This window comes from Mus musculus, chromosome 9 (genome assembly GCF_000001635.26).
Source record: "Mus musculus strain C57BL/6J chromosome 9, GRCm38.p6 C57BL/6J".
NCBI classification, from domain to species: domain Eukaryota; kingdom Metazoa; phylum Chordata; class Mammalia; order Rodentia; family Muridae; genus Mus; species Mus musculus.
Window position 1 is genome coordinate 78,653,966 of NC_000075.6, and position 18,903 is coordinate 78,672,868.

At 39.7% G+C, this 18,903-nt stretch overlaps 1 protein-coding gene across 1 annotated transcript in view; it reads left to right on the forward strand.

Annotated features, from left to right (window-relative positions):
• The window catches only part of Cd109 (CD109 antigen), a 100,715-nt gene that overhangs the window by 38,420 nt on the left and 43,392 nt on the right, over positions 1–18,903 (forward strand). The window contains exons 6-17 of the mRNA NM_153098.3: positions 595–634; positions 3,480–3,564; positions 6,298–6,394; positions 6,927–7,086; positions 7,688–7,797; positions 10,238–10,453; positions 11,479–11,580; positions 11,671–11,733; positions 13,274–13,450; positions 15,738–15,890; positions 17,946–18,020; positions 18,587–18,647. Of these exons, the coding sequence (NP_694738.1) occupies positions 595–634; positions 3,480–3,564; positions 6,298–6,394; positions 6,927–7,086; positions 7,688–7,797; positions 10,238–10,453; positions 11,479–11,580; positions 11,671–11,733; positions 13,274–13,450; positions 15,738–15,890; positions 17,946–18,020; positions 18,587–18,647 (1,339 nt within the window). The remainder of the gene's footprint in view (positions 1–594; positions 635–3,479; positions 3,565–6,297; positions 6,395–6,926; positions 7,087–7,687; positions 7,798–10,237; positions 10,454–11,478; positions 11,581–11,670; positions 11,734–13,273; positions 13,451–15,737; positions 15,891–17,945; positions 18,021–18,586; positions 18,648–18,903) is intronic.

An 18,903-nucleotide genomic window follows, 5' to 3' on the forward strand; every position in this document is an offset into this window, starting at 1 on the left:
TTAATTAATATCTGTTAAATCAGGATAGGATGTATTGGTTTAAATATTACAGTAGAAAAGAATTCAAGGGATTAGAAGGTGGAATATGTTGTTTCATGATAACTTTGTCGTCATGATATTTATAAACATTTTAATTACGAACAATTTCATTTTTTTCTGTATTTTAAAGTTATATTCAAAACACAGTTGAAATCATTTTCTGTTTGGTATGTGTTGTCATGGCTTCATAAGTTTATGAACTCTTCAGCCTAAGTTTTGTTTTGCAAATGATGAAAATCAGATTTGTTTAAATGACTTGTAATTAGGGAAGTTATGTGTTTTAAAAATGATTTATTTTGTGTATATTGATGCTCTGTCTGCAGTTATGTTTGTGTAAAGGTGTTAGGTCCTCTGGAACTGAAATTAACAGACAGTTGTGCGCTGTGATGCAGGTGCTGGGAACTGAATCAGGATCCTTAAGAAGAACATTTCATGCTCTAAACTGCTGAGTTATATATCATCAAAAATTCAATTCAAAATTAAAATTTAAATACTTTTATGCAGAGAAGAGGGTAAGATTAACTCATATTTATTTTTGTCTTCTCTTCCCAATAGGATCAGCAATATTACCAGTCATTTCAGGTCCTAGAATATGGTAAGAGTTATTCATTTTTTGAAGGGAAACTGTTGCATTTATTACTATATATAGAGATGAGAAAATTTCAAGAGACATGCTATTTAAAATTAAAATCCCAATAAAGATATGTTTAGTATTCCTTCTAGGATTAAACATTCCTTTGCAAATGCTCTGAAATTATATTATTATAAAGCAAAAAGGGGGCAAGATCTAACATTCCACAATGTCAGTCTTTTCTTATGACAATTTTTCTTTTTCTGTTTTTTTTTTGAGATTTACTTATTTTTATTTTATGTGTATGAATGTTTTACCTGTCATGTATGTCCGTGCACCACATGTGTGCTGTGCCTGTGAAAGCCAGAAGAGGGCATTGGATCCCCTTGGACCTAAAGCTACAGATGGCTGTGAGCTGCCATGTAGATTTTTGGAATCAACCCTGGGTCCTCTTGAAAGGCAGTTGGTTCCCTTAAAGAATTAGCTGTCTCTTCAGCCTTCTGGTTTTGTTTTGTTTTGAGAGAGGGTCTCTTCATGTAGTGCCATCTGGAACTTGCTTTCAAGAGCAGGCTTGCCTCAGATTTGTGGCTATCTTCTTACCTTGGCCTCCCAAGCACCTGGTCCCCCCTGTACTTATAAAATATTATTATTTTTGACTCTTGGAATACTAAACATTGGAATTGGGGATGTGGTTCAGCTGAGAGCATGGGCAAGGACCTGAATTCAGTTCCCCGGACCAAAAAACCCCCAAATTATCAATCTGACATCAGCTACTTTCCATAAATCTTTATTTGGTTGACACAGTGGAGACGGTGTTCAGCTAAGGTAGAACATCTTCGTGCAGGCGCCATATTGCATTTATAAGTACACAGGCGAAAGCAGTGGCTGGCTGTTCTTGGTGGATAGAGAGAAGGCAGAGATGAGTAAAAGCATAAGGCCTCTCTAAGAGCTGATCAATTAGTGTCTTTGATGAGCCCTTTAATTTGACTTAGAAAGCCCTTTGTGATCACTTTTAACCTGGGCAAAAGAATTCTGAAATCTAGTTTGTTACATCTTTGTGATTCCAGCCCCTCTATCTTCCATGGTACTTTCCTATCCATGCCATGGCCTGGAACAGGGACCAGCAAAGTATTTTCCTGTGATGGGACTGTAAGCCATAGTATCTGTTTCAGTTGCTCATCTGTGTCTCTATAGAATGATAGCAGACACAGCCAACACATAAGCAAATGCCACTATCCTGCAGCAAGCTTAGGCATCATCACACATTTCCCTTTTGTTTGTTCCAACCAGTTAAAATGAGTAAAAGCCACTCTTAGCTTAGGCTGGCCATACCATTCTGCCACTCCTTAACTGGAATTTTGTGTGTCACCCAGAGGCCCTCACCCTATATAGGTGTACAGATACAGACATGTATCTGGTTCCAATAGAGATGTGTTATACATGTAAAATTCATCCCAACACTTAGTGCAAGAAAAAGAAAGTCCATTTATAATACATTTTAAATTTTTGCTAAATATTAAAGCAAGAAGACTTTAGACAAGTTAAGGATAATATTGCAAAATTTACTTTACCTGTTTAGTTTTTAAAATGTGATCACTAGAAATGAAAAATTAAACATGTGGCTCGTATTTTATTCCCTTTGGTCAATGTTCTAAAAGAAATCATAGGGAAGCGACTTTTCATTTTCTTGAGAAAGGATTTCATTGGGTACTCTCCACTCCTTGGAACTTGCTAAGTAGAGCAGGCTGGACTTAAACTCATAGAAATCCACCTGTCTCTGCTTCTCAAGTGTTGGGATTAAAGTGGTGAGCCACCATGGCTGGCATGATCAAAATTTTTGTATGTTGTTTTCATATTTCACTGTGTTGGTGCTGGGGGTATTTTACTGACTTAAGAGCCTTTTTGATATTTATCTTACATAAATTGTGTTGGTGAGGTCCCTTATAGGAGTCTCATGTATTTCTTTGGTCACTGACATTAAAAAAAAACTTTTCTATAGGCTCAAGCTAAGACCACAAACATTTTTTAAAAAAGATTGTACTGTTTTTACAAAAGATTTATTTACCTATATGAGTACACTGTAACTGTACAGATGGTTGTGAGCCATCTGTGGTTACAGGGAATTGAATTCAGGACCTCTGCTCACTTCTGCTCCTCTCACTCCGGGCCTGCGATTTATTTATTATTAAATATAAGTACACTGTAGCTGTTGTCAGACTCACCAGAAGAGCGTGTCAGATCTCATTATAGATGGTTGTGAGCCACTATGTGGTTGCTGGGATTTGAACTCAGGACCTTCAGAAGAGCAGTCAGTGCTCTTAACCGCTGAGCCATCTTTTCAGCCCAACCACAAACATTTTTATTGTGGTAGAGTATTTTATTTTAAGGAATATTAATTGCAAAACATTTTGTGGGAGCTGTTGAGATGGGTCAGTGGTCAAGAATGCTGCCTGCTCTTGTAGAGGACCTGGGTTTGGTTCCCAGCATCCATGTAATGGCTCATAAGCACTGCAACTGTAACTGCAATTCCAGGGACGCCACATTCTCACCTCTGCAGGCTCCTCTTGCACATGTGGGAATGCACATGCATACTTTCTGGCACTCACACATATGCAAAATGGATGAGTAAATAAACAAACTTAAAGCAAGCAAACAAAACCATTTTGTTATTGTATAAAGTTGATCTAAGTAAGACTATCTGATTGAGTTATATAAAGGGCTTTTGATTTATGTTAACACATGGATCCTAATACAGCCGCATTTAAGAACTACCAACTATCAACTTGTGAGAACAACTCTTATTTTTGTGTGCGTCAGCTTCAGAGGTTGATGAAACAGATTCCTTTAACAGATTGATTTTCTTTTGCAGTGTTACCAAAGTTCGAAGTCACCGTGCAGACCCCGCTGTATTGTTCCTTGAAGTCTAAACAGTTAAATGGCTCCGTCATAGCAAAGTAAGTTGCATTTGCCTTTTGGTATGGCTCTAAACTGTTGTAAAACAGCGTGAAAAAAAAAAACCCTTCACAAACACATAAGAGTACTAGCACAAAATTTTCCTTTAAAAAAAGACTTCTACTCTGTAGTAATCGACTGTCTGCAATACTTCATTTAGCATAGGAGAGATGTCCACATCTGTACTTCAAGCTGTCATTCCTAAAATATTTCCCACAGACTAGTGAGTAAGAGCTTGTAGAATGCATCGTCAAATTTCTAAAGCATTGGGTTCTAGGGGGCGGGAAAATAGTTCAGAATGGGGAAAAAACCTTAACTACTGAGTCATCTCTCTGTAGCCTCTGCTTCACGTTGAAGCCAAAATTAAAATAAAAATGCCTTTGAGAATACATTAAGTTATTATTTTCAAGCACTCTAAACTATCATATGATACAACCATTTAAAAATGCAATATCCTGGCATTCTGGTTTTGCCTTTATTTAATAGTTAACAAGACACAGGCCCTGTTAGGTGCAGAGGGCTCGGGTGAGTGATTTTGATGCCATGGTTTCTAGCCAGGTCCCCAATAACTTCACTGTTTTTGCTTGGAAGGATGGTATATTTGAAGGTGGATTTTCTTTCTTCTTTCTCTTAATTTGGAAAATTCTGCATTTGCTTTGGAGTTGGACCAGAGGAGAGGTTATTTCTGTGTCTAATTAACAGATTCAGGAAACATCAGTTTACTATTACAATTTGTGAACTGCAGAGGAAAACTGGCTTTACGGGTTAGCCCAACGTTTGAAATAGAGATGGAAAGAATCCATTTTAAAAAGACTTTCTCACAGTAAAATGATTTACTGAAGATCGCCTTTCCTTTACGTGAAGAAATGTCGCCATTATGAGAAGGAATAATTAAGGAAATAAAATTAAGACCATTCTGGAAATCAGTCTTGCGGTTCCTCAGAAAATTAGACATAGTACTACCAGAAGATCCAGCAATCCTCTTCTGGGCATATACCCAGAAGACGTTCCAACTTGTAATAAGGACACATGCTCCACTATGTTCATAGCAGCCTTATTTATAATAGCCAGAAGCTGGAAAGAACCCAGATGTCCCTCAACAGAGGAATGGATACAGAAAATGTGTTACATTTACACAATGGAGTACTACTCAGCAATTAAAAACAATGAATTTATGAAATTCTTAGGCAAATGGATGGATCTGGAGGATATCATCCTGAGTGAGGTAACCCAATCACAAAAGAACACACATGATATGCACTCACTGATAAGCAGATATTAGCCCAGAAACTTAGATTACCCAAGATACAAGTTGCAAAACACATGAAACTCAAGAAGAAGGAAGACCAAAGTGTGAATACTTCACTCCTTCTTAGAATGGGGAACAAAATACCCATGGAAGGAGTTACAAAGTTCAGAATTGAGATGGAAGGAAAGACCATCCAGAGACTGTCCCACCTGGGGATACATCCCATATACAACCACCAAACCCAGACACTATTGCATATGCCAGAAAGATTTTGCTGACAGGACCCTGACATAGCTCTCTCTTGTGAGTCTATGCCAATGTCTGGCAAATACAGAAGTGGATGCTCACAGACATCTATTGGGTGGAACACAATGCCCCTAATGAAGGAGGTATAGAAAGTACCCAAGGAGGTGAAGGGGTCTGCAACCCTATAGAAGGAACAATAATATGAACTAACCAGTACTCCCCAGAGCTGTGTCTAGTTGCATATGTAGCACAGGATGGTCTAGTTGGCCATCAATGGGAGGAGAGGCCCTTGGTCTTGTGAAGATCATATGCCCTAGAACAGGGGAATGCCAGGGCCAGGCAGAGGGAGTGGGTGAGTAGGGGAGCAGGGCAGGGGTAGGGAATAGGGGGCTTTGGGGATAGCATTTGAAATGTAAATGAAAATATCTAATAAAAAACATAAAAAAAGGACTGTGAAGTGTCAGAGAATCCGGATTGACAGGAGAAGATTAGTTTGAAATGATGTTTAAAAAATTAGTTTTTAAAGTTTCCTTGCTTAAAAACAAAATAATTTTCTTTTTGGTAGCTATAAATAAATGCATTTGGTACTCTATAGTCTAAGGTCTGACAATCCCTCCTGGAGAGTTCTGGGACAGTGTGTGACAGTTGCCTATGGTGATTATAACTTCATTAACATCCAGACATTTTTACAGGTGTGAAGACATCCAGGCGATGGCCAGTCCAGGTTTCTAGCCTGAGAGTTTTCCCTAGTTTTTTTTTTTTTTTTTTAGAGCTCATTGTTGGAGAAGCTGTGCCTTCCCTTAATGTTCACACTTCTGTGGTGTCTCCTCAGTAGGTGGAGGCCTCAGATTGGCAGCATTTGAGCTGCTCTTAGATGCTTTAATTCAGAGTTTCATTTAGAGACCCAATCTGAAGGATCACTATTTGTTAAGAACGCTCTTCATTCTTTGTGCTTTTGTTGGTGCTTTATGTTTTCTTGGGACAGATCATTGAGAAGTAGCTCAAGCCGACCTTGAACTTGTCCTGTCTCAGCCTCCTGACTGCTGGGATAACAGTGCTACATGGTGGACTTGTGCTTTTTTTAAAAAATTGCTTGAGAGGTGCACTTTTAATGTAATTCTTCTCTGTTGAATTGCTAATGTATGCTTATTGAAAGTGATATATATTTTTTTCTAGCGTGTTCCTCTGACACCATCAAGTTGAAAATGTAATAATACAATATTTTAAAAATCGTTTTCAGGTATACATACGGGAAGCCAGTGAAGGGAAGTCTGTCACTTACATTTTTACCTTTGTCTTTTTGGGGAAAGAAGAAGAATATCACAAAAAGTTTTGAGGTAACTTTTGCAGATCTTTTATAATTTACAACAGGGATAATTTCAATCTCAATTAAAAAAAATAACTATAGGACCCAGTGGGGTGTGGTTTATTCCGATTATTCCAGCCCTCAGGGACGTGGAGGAAGGAGGGTAAGTGGTTCAAGACCAGCTTCAGCCATGGAGCAGATGTGAGACCAGCCCACCTGTGCTTCCTGAGACTCCTTCTCAAAAGTCACAAAGGGACGAGCAACAGGAACAGCAGGAGACTATAGGACCCAGTGAACACTTATACCCATTTCCAACATAACGCAATACAGATGTGGTAAATAATTATGATTCAGATCACAGTGTGGAAAATTTAAATTTATTTCTAAAAGTAAAGTTTGGATACAGCCTTGCTAAAATAAGTCTGTAAGAAAAATCGAGAACTTTCTAGCATTAGATGAGAGAATAAAGAACTCTTCAATATGACTGTGTACGAGTTTTGTTTCTAGAATTTGAATTCCTAAAGTGAAAGGTAAAATGAATTTTTTTTTTCTGAACAAAACAGATAAATGGATTTGCAAACTTCTCTTTTGATAATTATGAGATGAAAAAGGTAATGAATTTGAAACCGCTAACGGATGTCTCGGAAGGGAGTTATGAGAATGTGGACCCGTCCTTTCCTGGGCCGGCAGAGATTATAGCTACTGTGACGGAATCACTCACAGGTTTGTAAAACTCTGTGTTGTCTGTTACCTGCCCACTGTGCTAGCAAGTCTCAGGAGAGGGGATTTGATGCTTTTCTGGGGAGCTTATTTAATGCTGGAGACTTTAACTTGTGGAATGTTTCATAAAACAGTGAAACTCACGATCTATGAAACCTGGACTTCAACTTCATATGATAATAGTTGCTATTCGTCGTCGTCCCCCCGCCCCCCATTTCAACTTTATTTTTCTAGCCTGAGAAAAACACAGGGGGCCTACATTTTCAGTGGACTGGCTGACTTCCTCTTCTTTCTTTTCTCCTTTGTCACTTCCTGGACAGTTTACTCTTTTTAATAAGAACGTTAGAGTTAGTTGGTTGGAGCCTTGCATTACTATTTCAGCAGATTGATTCAGTTGACCCAACAAGCAAAACCTCTTCGGTCTGTGCTTTCTTCTGGGAGAAGAGTGTGCTAAACTTTTGTCTTTCTCTTGGGATTGTGATCAGTAACAGGAGTAGACTTACGTGCCCTGATATCTTTAGCCCCTTCAGCAGAAACTTAGGTGGATACATCCCCCTGGTGAAAAGGAACTTTCACAGCCTACATGATGCAATCTCCAATATAGGTATCTCAAGAATGGCAAGCACCAATGTGTTTTTCAAGCAACATGATTACATCATTGAGATTTTTGATTATACGACTGTCTTGAAACCATCTCTCAACTTCACAGCCACTGTAAGTTGGTGTATTTGTTACTAGGCATGAGTCCTGGAGAAACGAGGCAGACTAGGAGATCATGTGTTCTGTGTCTTTAAGTAAAAAAGGAGATGGCTTACTTTTCCTCTTCAGAAATATGAATGTAGTTGGGTGGTGGTGGCACATACCTTTAATCCTAGCACTTGGGAAGCAGAGACAGGTGGATCTCTCTGAGATCAGACCAGAACAGCCTGGTCTATAGAGAAAATTCTAGGACAGCCAGAACTACACAGAGAAACCCTGTTTTGAAAAACAAACAAACAAACAAACAAACAAGCACAAACAAAAAAAAAGGAAGGAAAGAAAAAGAAAAAAAGAACACGGAGAATTGCTTCCAAGTGACTTTTGTCTAATATATTTTTCTATAAAGTCATTTCTTTTTCTTTTGTTTTTTTTTTTAAGATTTATTTATTTATTTTATGCATATGAGTACACCACCATGGCTCTCTTCAGACACACCAGAAGAGGGCCTCAGACCCCCATTACAGATGGTTGTCAGTCACTATGTAGTTGCTGGGAATTGAACTCAGGACCTCTGGAAAAGCAGCCAGTGTTTTTATCCGCTGAGTCATCTCTCCGGGCCCCATTGTTAATTTTTATAAGGACTAAAATTTAATTTCATCAAAGATATATCATCAAGGATATACTGTATTTTCCAGAGAGAATGCAGAATTAATACTTATTATTTGAGTAAATTGAAAAAAGTAAGCTAGGAATCACTCAAAATGCTGATGTGATTTTTCATGACATTTTCACATGTAGGACATTTGGTCATTGCTCCTATCTAGGCTTCATCTCTCAACTTGAGTGCATTTTGCCAGTGTGCAGGATGTGGTGTTTATGAAGCTGAGGGAGACCCAGGAAGGGAGAGCTGGCTTTGTGGGTGGAGATGGAGGTTATTAAGGGGTGCCCATGGAAGAGGGAGCCTTAATGATGGATGGGTGACAAGATTTGTAGTGTTTTAAATGTTGGAGCACATTGGTGGGAGGTAGGGAGCAAGATGAGATAATGCAAAAAGAGCTGTGGTTGGCAAGAGCAGAGCACATTCAGAAAAGTGACCGGGCCTGTGTGTTTGCCACAGAGGACTTGGCTGGATTTAACAGGAGGCAAAGCTTCGGAAACTCTAGGAGATCCTGAGCGTCAGACAGTCTCTCAGATGGGTTGACTGTTATACTTTAGGCAGTGAGATTTGGAGCCTATGGACACAGGTGGGGTGGAAGTGGGGTGGAAGTGGGGTGGAGTGTGTGTGTGTGTATGTATGAGACAGAGAGAGAGAGAGAGAGAGAGAGAGAGAGAGAGAGAGGAGGACTGTTGGAGGTTTGAGAGAAGAGAGCAGCAGTGGCCAGGTGTGAGCCTAGGAGGCATCCTGTGGTGGTGGCAATGGAGGTGGAGAGGAAGGGCAGAGAAATATAGGTCTTGGTACTCAATGAACTTAGGAGGTGGGGGAGTGGGGGTTGGTGGGAAAATTGAGATTGCCGGTCTGTCAGGATTGTGGTGGTTAGTGAAAACAGGAAACATATTGATGGTCGCTTGGTACTAATGTGCCGACTCTGAAGTAATTGGCTGTCAGGTAGAGAGTTCCTCAGATGGAGCTCCAGGATAAGGCGGGGATGAGAATTTTGAGCTTGGGGTGTAAACACAAAGAACTATGAAGCCAGTCCAGCTGAGAGTTGGAAATTTTGAAGGAGGAAAAAAACAAGGAACTGACAGGGAGTCAGAGTGTCATCACAGCTAGCGACCCAGTGAGCCATGTTTGGCCACCTGTCCTCGGTAAGCTGATTAAAGCAGGCAAATTAGTGATGAAAAACAGAATGGAGATTTATTCAGGGTGGCCACAGTGGGATCCAGAGACCCAGTCCCTCCAGGCTCACTGTTGGAGTCATGAAGTGAAGGCTTAAAGAGAGGCTAGCAGTAGGGATCTCTAAACAGTCTCGAGGCAAAGCACAGAGCCACCAACAGACCATCACTGTCCCTCCTCTATGGAATCTAGAAAGCTGGGACTCTGGGAGAAAAGTCTCCCTTCTGGCTGATGCAGACCCTCTTCTTCTCCCGTGAGATTCCTGGGGGAGCTGGAGACTTCCGTGACTTACATTCCATATTTCAATAGTCTCATAACCAAAGCGCAGGATACAAGTGTGTATTTAGAATATCTTCACTCCTGTCAATTACAACAGAACAAAAAGGAGGGATATACCACAAAAGAGCTGTGTTGGTCAAGAGAGCCACATGACTAAGGTGGCAGTGATCATGGTGCCAGATGCTTCCTGGAGAAGAGTTTACTAGATGTGGATTAGGGTGCTACCAATAATTGTCAAAAGTCCAGCATTATGAGAACGGTATAGACAGACTACATTCAACTGGGCTTAACTCTTTTGCTTTTCCTATTATCTGTCTTAAAATATTTTGTTTTAACAATTAGGTGAAGGTCAGCCGCTCTGATGGCAATCAACTAACTCCTGAAGAAATAGAAAATGATTTGGTCACAGTAGTGACCCAGCGGAAAAATAACCACCCTGAGAGTCAGAGAGATCAGGAAATGGATTATATCCAGACCGTAAATTATACTATCCCCCAAAATGGAATCATTAAGATTGAATTCCCAGTCATGTCCATTTCCGGCGAGCTACAACTGAAGGTATGATCTGGCTTCATGTCACAGCAGTGGTGTTATTGCTATTGTAACTTTGTGAGAGATACTAACATCCTTAGAGTTCAAAGACCATGGGGCCTGGGCACATGTCTGCCTCACATGTAGGGGAAGTGTTAGAACTCACTGGCCACAGTGCCTAAGCTCTACTTTGGATGTTTCCCTGTAATTTCATCTTAAGGACCACAGAAAGTATAGCAATGTGAAGATTTTGATGGAGAAGTGACCCACACCCTCATCTTGGTTGGTTTTCAGTTACTTGAAATCACCTTTCCTGAGCTTTCTCTCCTAGCCTGGGCTGCCTGAGAAAGTCTATGGTTCTTGTAACCTTTGTTTTGGTACCAGCACTGCCAGAGCCAGAGCCCTAACTCGGTGGGAACAACACTGGTGGGAATGAGCTCCGGCCTCACTGCATACCCCAGCCTGGCCTGGGGCTCACTGTGTAGTTCCAGCTGCCCTCAACTCATGATCTTCCTGCCTTTGCTTCATGAGTGCTGGGATCACAGGTGTGTCCCTTGCTGGAACTTGCTTTATAGACCAGGCTGGCCTCAAACTCAAAACAGAGATCCTCCTGCCTCTGCCTCCTGAGTGCTGGCATTAGAGATATGAGACACTACATCAGGCTTGTCCTGGTTGAGTTTTTGACTCTTCACTTAGGTGGGTCAAGCAAGGTGTGCTGTTTCTTGCTTCTGTATGAGCTTCCTTTGGGAAGGAGAGGATCCATCTTACGTTTAATTCCATCTTCTATTAGCATTTCTCTGTTTCTGAAGTGAGGGCTACGCTTTCTTCTTCTGTGCTACAATGCCAAAGATCCACCCTCACCTTTTATATTTTAAAGCTGTCAAATTCTGTGTAGTATGACCCACAAAATGACAAGGAACCAATGTCTGGTGAATGCGTTTCTGCACGGACACAAAAATCAAGGAATCTGGCTTTCTGTGGTTGTTCGGCACTTAGCATTTCTTCTCAGTTTACTGAAGCTGGACATTTACACGTTGTTGCTTTTGTTACAGGCTTATTTTCTTGATGGTACAAGTTCTGTGACAGTCCACAGTATGTTCACCTCTCCTAGTAAGACGTACATCCAGCTTAAAACCAGAGATGAATATATAAAGGTAATGCTTGTGACCTGCCTGAGAATTGCAGCCTGATTTGATGTTCTTATAATTGGTGTGTACATATTAATTAATATATATTTTTTCTAGGTGGGGTCACCTTTTGATTTGATGGTTAGTGGCAACAGACAATTCAAGGACTTAAGCTATATGGTAATTGATTTTTAAGGTTTTCTTTATTGATTTACTATTATGTGTGTGTGTGTGTGTGTGCCCATGTGTAATGTGTATGTATGAATGCAGGCACTTGTGTGTCATGGCATATATGAGGAGGTCAGAAAGAACTTTCAAGAGTCGATTCACTCCTTTTATCATGGATTCCAACGGTTGAACTCAGGCCATGAGGCTTGTGTGGCAAGCACCTTCACCCACCTGGCTGCCTCTCAGGCTAGTGATTTCTTGGAGTTTAAGTGTATGATCTGCTACAGATCCATCTTAAGTAATATTTACCTTATGTCTTCATCAGACTTCCTAGCTCGTTACAGATTAGTCTGCTCTTTTTTTTTATTGTGTAATCAATTTTCTTTCTTCGACTATATTTATATCTTCATTTAAAACACATAATTAAATTTTGTACCAAGAACAAAACAACATGTGAATTTCTAGTCTATAGACAACATGAATCCCTTGGTGAGAATTATGAAATATGAGAAAGGAAATTAAAGCCTGCCACCTTGGTCTTGTAGTTTTGCTAACTGAGCCCTCCCATTAGAGCTCTGTATTTCTTTCCATCTCATGCTAGGTTCCAAGACAAAGAAGTGGCCAGTGCAATAGGGGCATTCTCAGAAATGACCCTGAGTGCACAGACCAAGCTCAGTGCTGGGCTGGCGAGATGGCTCAATGTCTAAGAGTATGTACTACTGCTTTACAAAAGACCCTAGTTCAGAGTGGAGCGCACCTGTTGGGCAGCTCACAACCACCTATAGCTTCAGCTCCAGGGGGTTTGAGGCTTTTGCTCTCTGTGGATGCCTGTACTTATATGCATAACCCCCCAGTACAGAAACAGATGTAGACACATCATTAAAAAAATACCATAATATTAATGTAATGTATTAAACATAAAGAAATGCACTTGTCTCAATGGATGCAGAAGAAAGGTCTTGATATCCACACTTGTATGTTAAAAATACTCAATGATGTTTTATTGGTGGAAATTACCCAATTTGACAAAGGACAAATAATAATAAAAATTACTGCCGACACTTAAAAAAAAAGTCAATGCAATAGGGGCTAGAAAGAGCAGTTACTTTAATTTAGTCATTATACATTGTATAAATGCACAGAAAACTTGAATGGGTTCCATAAACATGTACAGATATGTGCCAACTGAAAATTAGAAGTGCAAAAAGGAAATAAAAATCGGGAATTAAAAATAACATTTGTAAAGGGTGACATGAACTGTACTGCGATCTTTTTTTTAACTTACGTAGATTTTTTTTTGTCAATATCATTCATTTTTTTCAAAGATTCATTACTGGTCTTAACAATCACAACATATTTTTTTGTTGTTGTTGAAATTTAACCATCTCAAAATTTATCACAGATTTTTGCCTGTAAAGAGGTTGTGAAGATAACTTAAGAACTTATCCTAGAGATTATTATAAATATAACTTCAGTTGAAATATGACAATCTTTAGCAAAAAATTTTACTCTCTTTCTTATTTATTTGTTTATTTATTTATTTATTTTTCAGGTAATATCAAAGGGACAGTTGGTGGCTGCAGGCAAACAAAGTTCAAGAACTTTCTCTTTAACACCAGAGGCTTCCTGGGCTCCAAAGGCCTGTATAATCGCATATTATATTGCAGAGGATGGGGAAATTATAAATGATATTCTAAAAATCCCCGTTCAGCTTGTTTTTGAAAATAAGGTGAGAATTAAGGTGATGATATTTAAAAATTCATTGTAGTGACATCTGAGAAATGTAATATTTCTTTGCAGAAGAATCAGTTATCCACATTGCTGGGAAACTTGTATTACTCCCTATATCCAGAGGATGTATATTTTTGTATTAGGCACCACAGTTATTTGTCAGCTGTGATTCCTGGCTTTAAGACTTTAACTTAAATTCATCAAAGTCATTTCAGTATTTAAAAAAAAAAACAGTTGATCCAAAATTGCTCTGCCTGAAATTCCAGCGGTGACATGGACCACGCGTGTGTTGACCTCAGTGTGGCAATGAGGCAGGTGTAGAGAGCAGGGCCATTGGAGATGTGCACAGAAGCAGAGCCGGGATTTGGATGGCCTACTCCATCATCTGGAAGCTAACAGGGACAAACTTTCAGTAATTTTGATGTCTCGCATTTGGGGCTCTGGGTGAAGTCTTGTCTCCAGTGCACCAATATTAAGTACTTAGTCTGAGTAACCAGCCTGCACAGGAGACCACCTCAGCCCCAGCTTTGACAAGAAACCCAGTGTAATCATCTCAAAGATGCCAGAAAGAGCCATTGTTCTCACCGCTTCCTTTACCCTCCTATGTGTGAAATATTTAAAATCAGGCACCCACACTAGCGCAGGGTCTCGATGATCCTCATCCAGCGCCGCCCATCGCGAGGTTGTGTTGATGGGGATCCTGCTCGCATTCCCAGCCATCTGCCCTCTGTGATCACAAATACCCGTAACCTGGCAAAATCAAAACTCTAGAGGCTTGTAATTTATCAGTCAGCTTTATATCAGTAAATTGTCAACCCACAAAATGCCCACACAAAGAACTTAAAACTCAATTGATATAAACAAAAGCTGCACACCCAGATGGGGCAAACGCACCCTAATTATTAATCATCTGTTTGAAAAATCCCTAATACTTACGGCTCCCGGGACTGCACGGTTCTGGTTCCTATTCCTCTAGATTCCATCTTGTCTCCTCATCTCCATCTCCCTCCCTGTCTCTCTGGACTCTAAAACTCCCAGCCTGCCTTCTTTTCCCACTTCCTAACCACAGACTCTAGCCTTACCTTGTGCCTGCTTTCACCTGCATAAAGACAGCAATCCACAAGAGAATCAGTTTCAATGAGATTTGTATAGCTCTCAATATTACCTTTAAAAGTATTAAAGTGTTGAAATCATGCTTTCTTTTGTTTAAAATGTTTTTTAATTTTTTTTTTTTTTGTATGACAGAGAGTAAGTCTAGGGCCCTGTGCATTCTAGGTAAATGTGCTAGTATTGAGCTGCACCCCAGCCCTGAGTAACTCTAACTTTCTCTAAGTATAATATAAACTTCTATGTTTTTAATCTTATGAAAAGTTTTTTTTTTTAAAAGAAGTAGCAATATATTTTCTCGTGTCTGTCAAAGATTCACTTTATAATAACCATGTAAAATGGGTGAATTTTAGAAAGGAATTATGGAGGCCTAAATAAGGAGACACACATCTAGGGACCAGGTATGAAGCTAAGAGCAGGGTGTAAGATTACCTACTCCAGAGAAGCAGAGTATAGCAAAGGGTGTTTCCAAAGAATATTTTTTTGACAAATGAAATAGAAAATTTCAATTTCATTTTCAAAAAGATATTTTCTCTGATCTTTGCATAATGATCAGAAAGACTAAAGTGAAAGATCAGTTAGGGGCCACACAGGAGGTAGCCAGGCATATTAATAGTCACTTAGAGGGAACGTCTTGGTTGGGCAGTGGAATCCAGGGTGCAGTTTGCTTTTAGGATTGAGCTAGATGACTCGGAGGTCCTCGGCAGGATTGGAACTTTCCCTCATGACAGAGAAGTGGTCTTTATGAAGTATTAGTTGGACCAGGGTTTGTGGAACATAGACAGATGAAGTTCAAGGAGCCATGGAGACAGCAGAGGGGGCAGATGGTTGCTTCGGACCTACCGTGGTTTTCCTTTCTGCCTCTTCGTTAAGACCGTGGGCTTCTCCAGGGATTTTAGATATGACTGTTCTGTGCTTAGTCTGAGGACTGAGAACTGCAAGATGGAAAAAGGAAGGGAGCAAGGTAGAGAGGTGAAGGATAATTGGTGCTTATACCACATGAATATGTTTCATGGATTGCAAACATGTGGGAATTTGAATTAAAAAACAATTCCGTTCCTTAGGGAAAATGGTGTATGGTTTTTGGAACTATCCACGGGCCAAGGCAGAGATGGCACCAATGGGTTTTGAGCCATCTGATCAGGAGGAAAGTTAGTTTTGCCCTCTCCTTTTCTTAGGTAAAGCTGTTTTGGAGTAAACCTACAGTCAAGCCATCTGATAAGGTCTCTCTCAGGATCTCTGCGACACAGTCTGACTCCCTGGTGGGGATTGTAGCTGTTGACAAAAGTGTAACATTGATGGAAAACTCCAACAGTATTACAATGGAAACCGTGAGTTTAATTTTCTCTTGTTCGTGTGAAAGGGTTGCTAACTATTGCATTTATTACCTTAAAGATTTAAAGCAAATTCATTAGTCCCTCTGAATAGTAACAGGTAATAACAGAAAAGCCTTTAAAAGGAAATTAGCTGCCAGGCGTGGTGGCGCACGCCTTTAATCCCAGCACTCGGGAGGCAGAGGCAGGTGGATTTCTGAGTTCGAGACCAGCCTGGTCTACAAAGTGAGTTCTAGGACAGCCAGGGCTACACAGAGAAACCCTGTCTCGAAAAACCAAAAAGGAAATTAGCTGCCTTCCAGTGTGAGTTGGGCAGAGGTACATGTGTATTTTCTTTTGGTATCTATTATATTTTAAATACCCATTATTGCCTTTCAGGTTTTAATTTTTGCTCTTATTACTAATTATATATATATTACTAATACTTCCTTGTATCTTTTATGTATATTTAATTATATATATTGCTAATATATAATTATGTAATATGTATTCCTTGTATCTTTTATGTATACTTACTGTGCTTACTTAAAATTTTTAATTCGTTTTAATATTTATTTACATTTTTCACTAGTTCTAGGATTCAATGACAGTTTTTTTCTGAGCACTTTTGAATCCTATGAGGTGTGTGCGTGCATGTGTGTGTGTGTGTGTGTGTGTGTGTGTGTGTTTGTGTGTATGTGTGTGTGTGTGTGTGTATGTGATCTTAGAAACTCAACCTAGGCCACTGTACTATGCTAGGCCACTGAGGACATGCTATGGTTACTTGTTTTATTATCAATGATTAATTATTATTATTAGTTTTTTTGAGACAGGGTTTGTGTGTGCGTGTGTTGTTGGTTGTCCCTGAACTAGCTCTGAAGACCAGGCTGGTCTCAAACTCACAGAGATCCTCCTGCCTCTGTCTCCCGAGTGCTGGGATTAAAGGTGTGCCCCACCATCACCTGGTTTTATTATTATTATTTGAGGCAGATTCTTATTATATGACACAGACTGTTCTCAAACTCATGGTTCTCCTGCCTCAGCCTTTTAGGTTATCAGCATGTGTAACCACATCTGGATTTCTTGTGCTGATTTTAAGTTCTAGAAGTGACTTTGTCATACTTCTGCCTCCTAGGTCTCGTCCTCTAACCTTCTGGCTGTTCTGAGTGCTGCTGCAGTGAACATTGGTGTAGAAATACCCCCACCCTGGAGTCTTTGCTTTTAGTTCTTATGAGTATATATCTAGGTGTAGACTTGCTGGGTTCAATTCTGATCTCATGTTTATCTTTTTGAGGAAAAGAGAAAGAACCTGTACCAATCCTTTTAGCCTGTTTTGCCCATTCTTACTAGCAGTATCCTTAAAAACAGTTGGATTGCTAAAGTAATACATGCAAGTATCCCATTATTAAAAAAACTCCTAGGCAGGCATGGTGGGGCACACCTTTAATTCCAGCACTCGAGAAGCAGAGGCAGGCGTATTTCTAAGTTGGAGGCCAGCCTTGTCTACAAAGTGAGTTCCAGGACAGCCAGGGATATACAGAGAAACCCTGTCTCAAAAAAAACAAAACCAAAATAACTCCCCAAAAAACCCAAAAACCTCCTACAGGTGTAATTCTGATGCTTTGATTCCCAACAAAGCTGAGCAGTGTTCTGAATATTTATAACTTGTATTTATTCCTTTGTGAATTTAAGTGACTGGCTTCTTATGAAATGTGTGTTAACCCTCTTCACTTTAGCCTGCTTGTCTCTGCTAAGAGTAAACTTCAGTGCTGACCTCTATGCGTCGATTGCCTGAGTCCGTAACACTTTCGGTTCCTCTCAGGAAATTCTTAAGTGTATCTTTATAAGGAACTCTGTATTACTGAGCAGAATAAACGTAATTTTAAATAAGAAATGTAATTGTGGTTGGTTGAATGTGATAAGCAATCATTCGTATATTCGCGGTTCCTTGATTTGTGTTATTTTCAAGTTGAGTGAACACGAGGACTGCTTACCACGTTTCTTCTAAGAAGCCAGTGGCGGGCAGGTGGATGGGTGTGAGTCCATTCACCGTGTGTCTTATCTTCTGTGCAGATGGTCCATGAACTGGAACTTTATAACACAGAATATTATCTAGGCATGTTCATGAACTCCTTCGCTGTATTTCAGGTATGTATAGTCTGAAAAGATATTAGTGTCTTTTACTATTATGAACCCTTTTATAATGAAATATAATGGAGACTAACCTCTATTGGAGGTATGACTGAAATTCACTGTCCCATAAATCTAACCAGAGTGGAGAAATACGTCCTTTCAGTTTTAAAAGCCAGTGGAAAAATGCACCCATTCACTGTTAGATTAGTGGAATTGCCATTAAACACATTTTAAAAATATTACTATATTTGACTTTGAAAAGGATGTTTTTATGACTGTGTGAGAGAAGGGAGGAGTTAAACACACACACACACACACATACACACACATATACACACACACATGCATACACACACATACACACACACGCATACACACACACACATACACACACATACACACACATATACACTCACACACACACACACACACACACACACACACACACACACACAGACACACAGACACACACACCACACATACATGCATGCATGCTATGTTCTCTATGATTAGAGAACATTTAAACTTTGATTTTGGTTTTATTTTAGTTAACATTTTTTAATTAACTTTTTCTTTTCTAGGAATGTGGTCTCTGGGTGTTGACAGATGCAACCCTTATAAGAGATAGCATTGATGAAGTCTGTAAGTAAAGCCTTAGAACATGCTTAACTAGTTGTATTTTACATGTTTAGCTAGTTGTACTAGTTCACCTCACATATTGCATATCACTTGTATGGGACAGGGGCTTTCTAGGTCAACATGACTGCTGTGTGCTAACATGTTTGCATTTTATGAACTTAGCAAGTCTGTGTGAGGATGGCAGGGAATGGTGCCTGGGCTCCTGACTGCATTTCAGAAATGAATACCTGGGCTCCTGACTGCATTTCAGAAATGAATA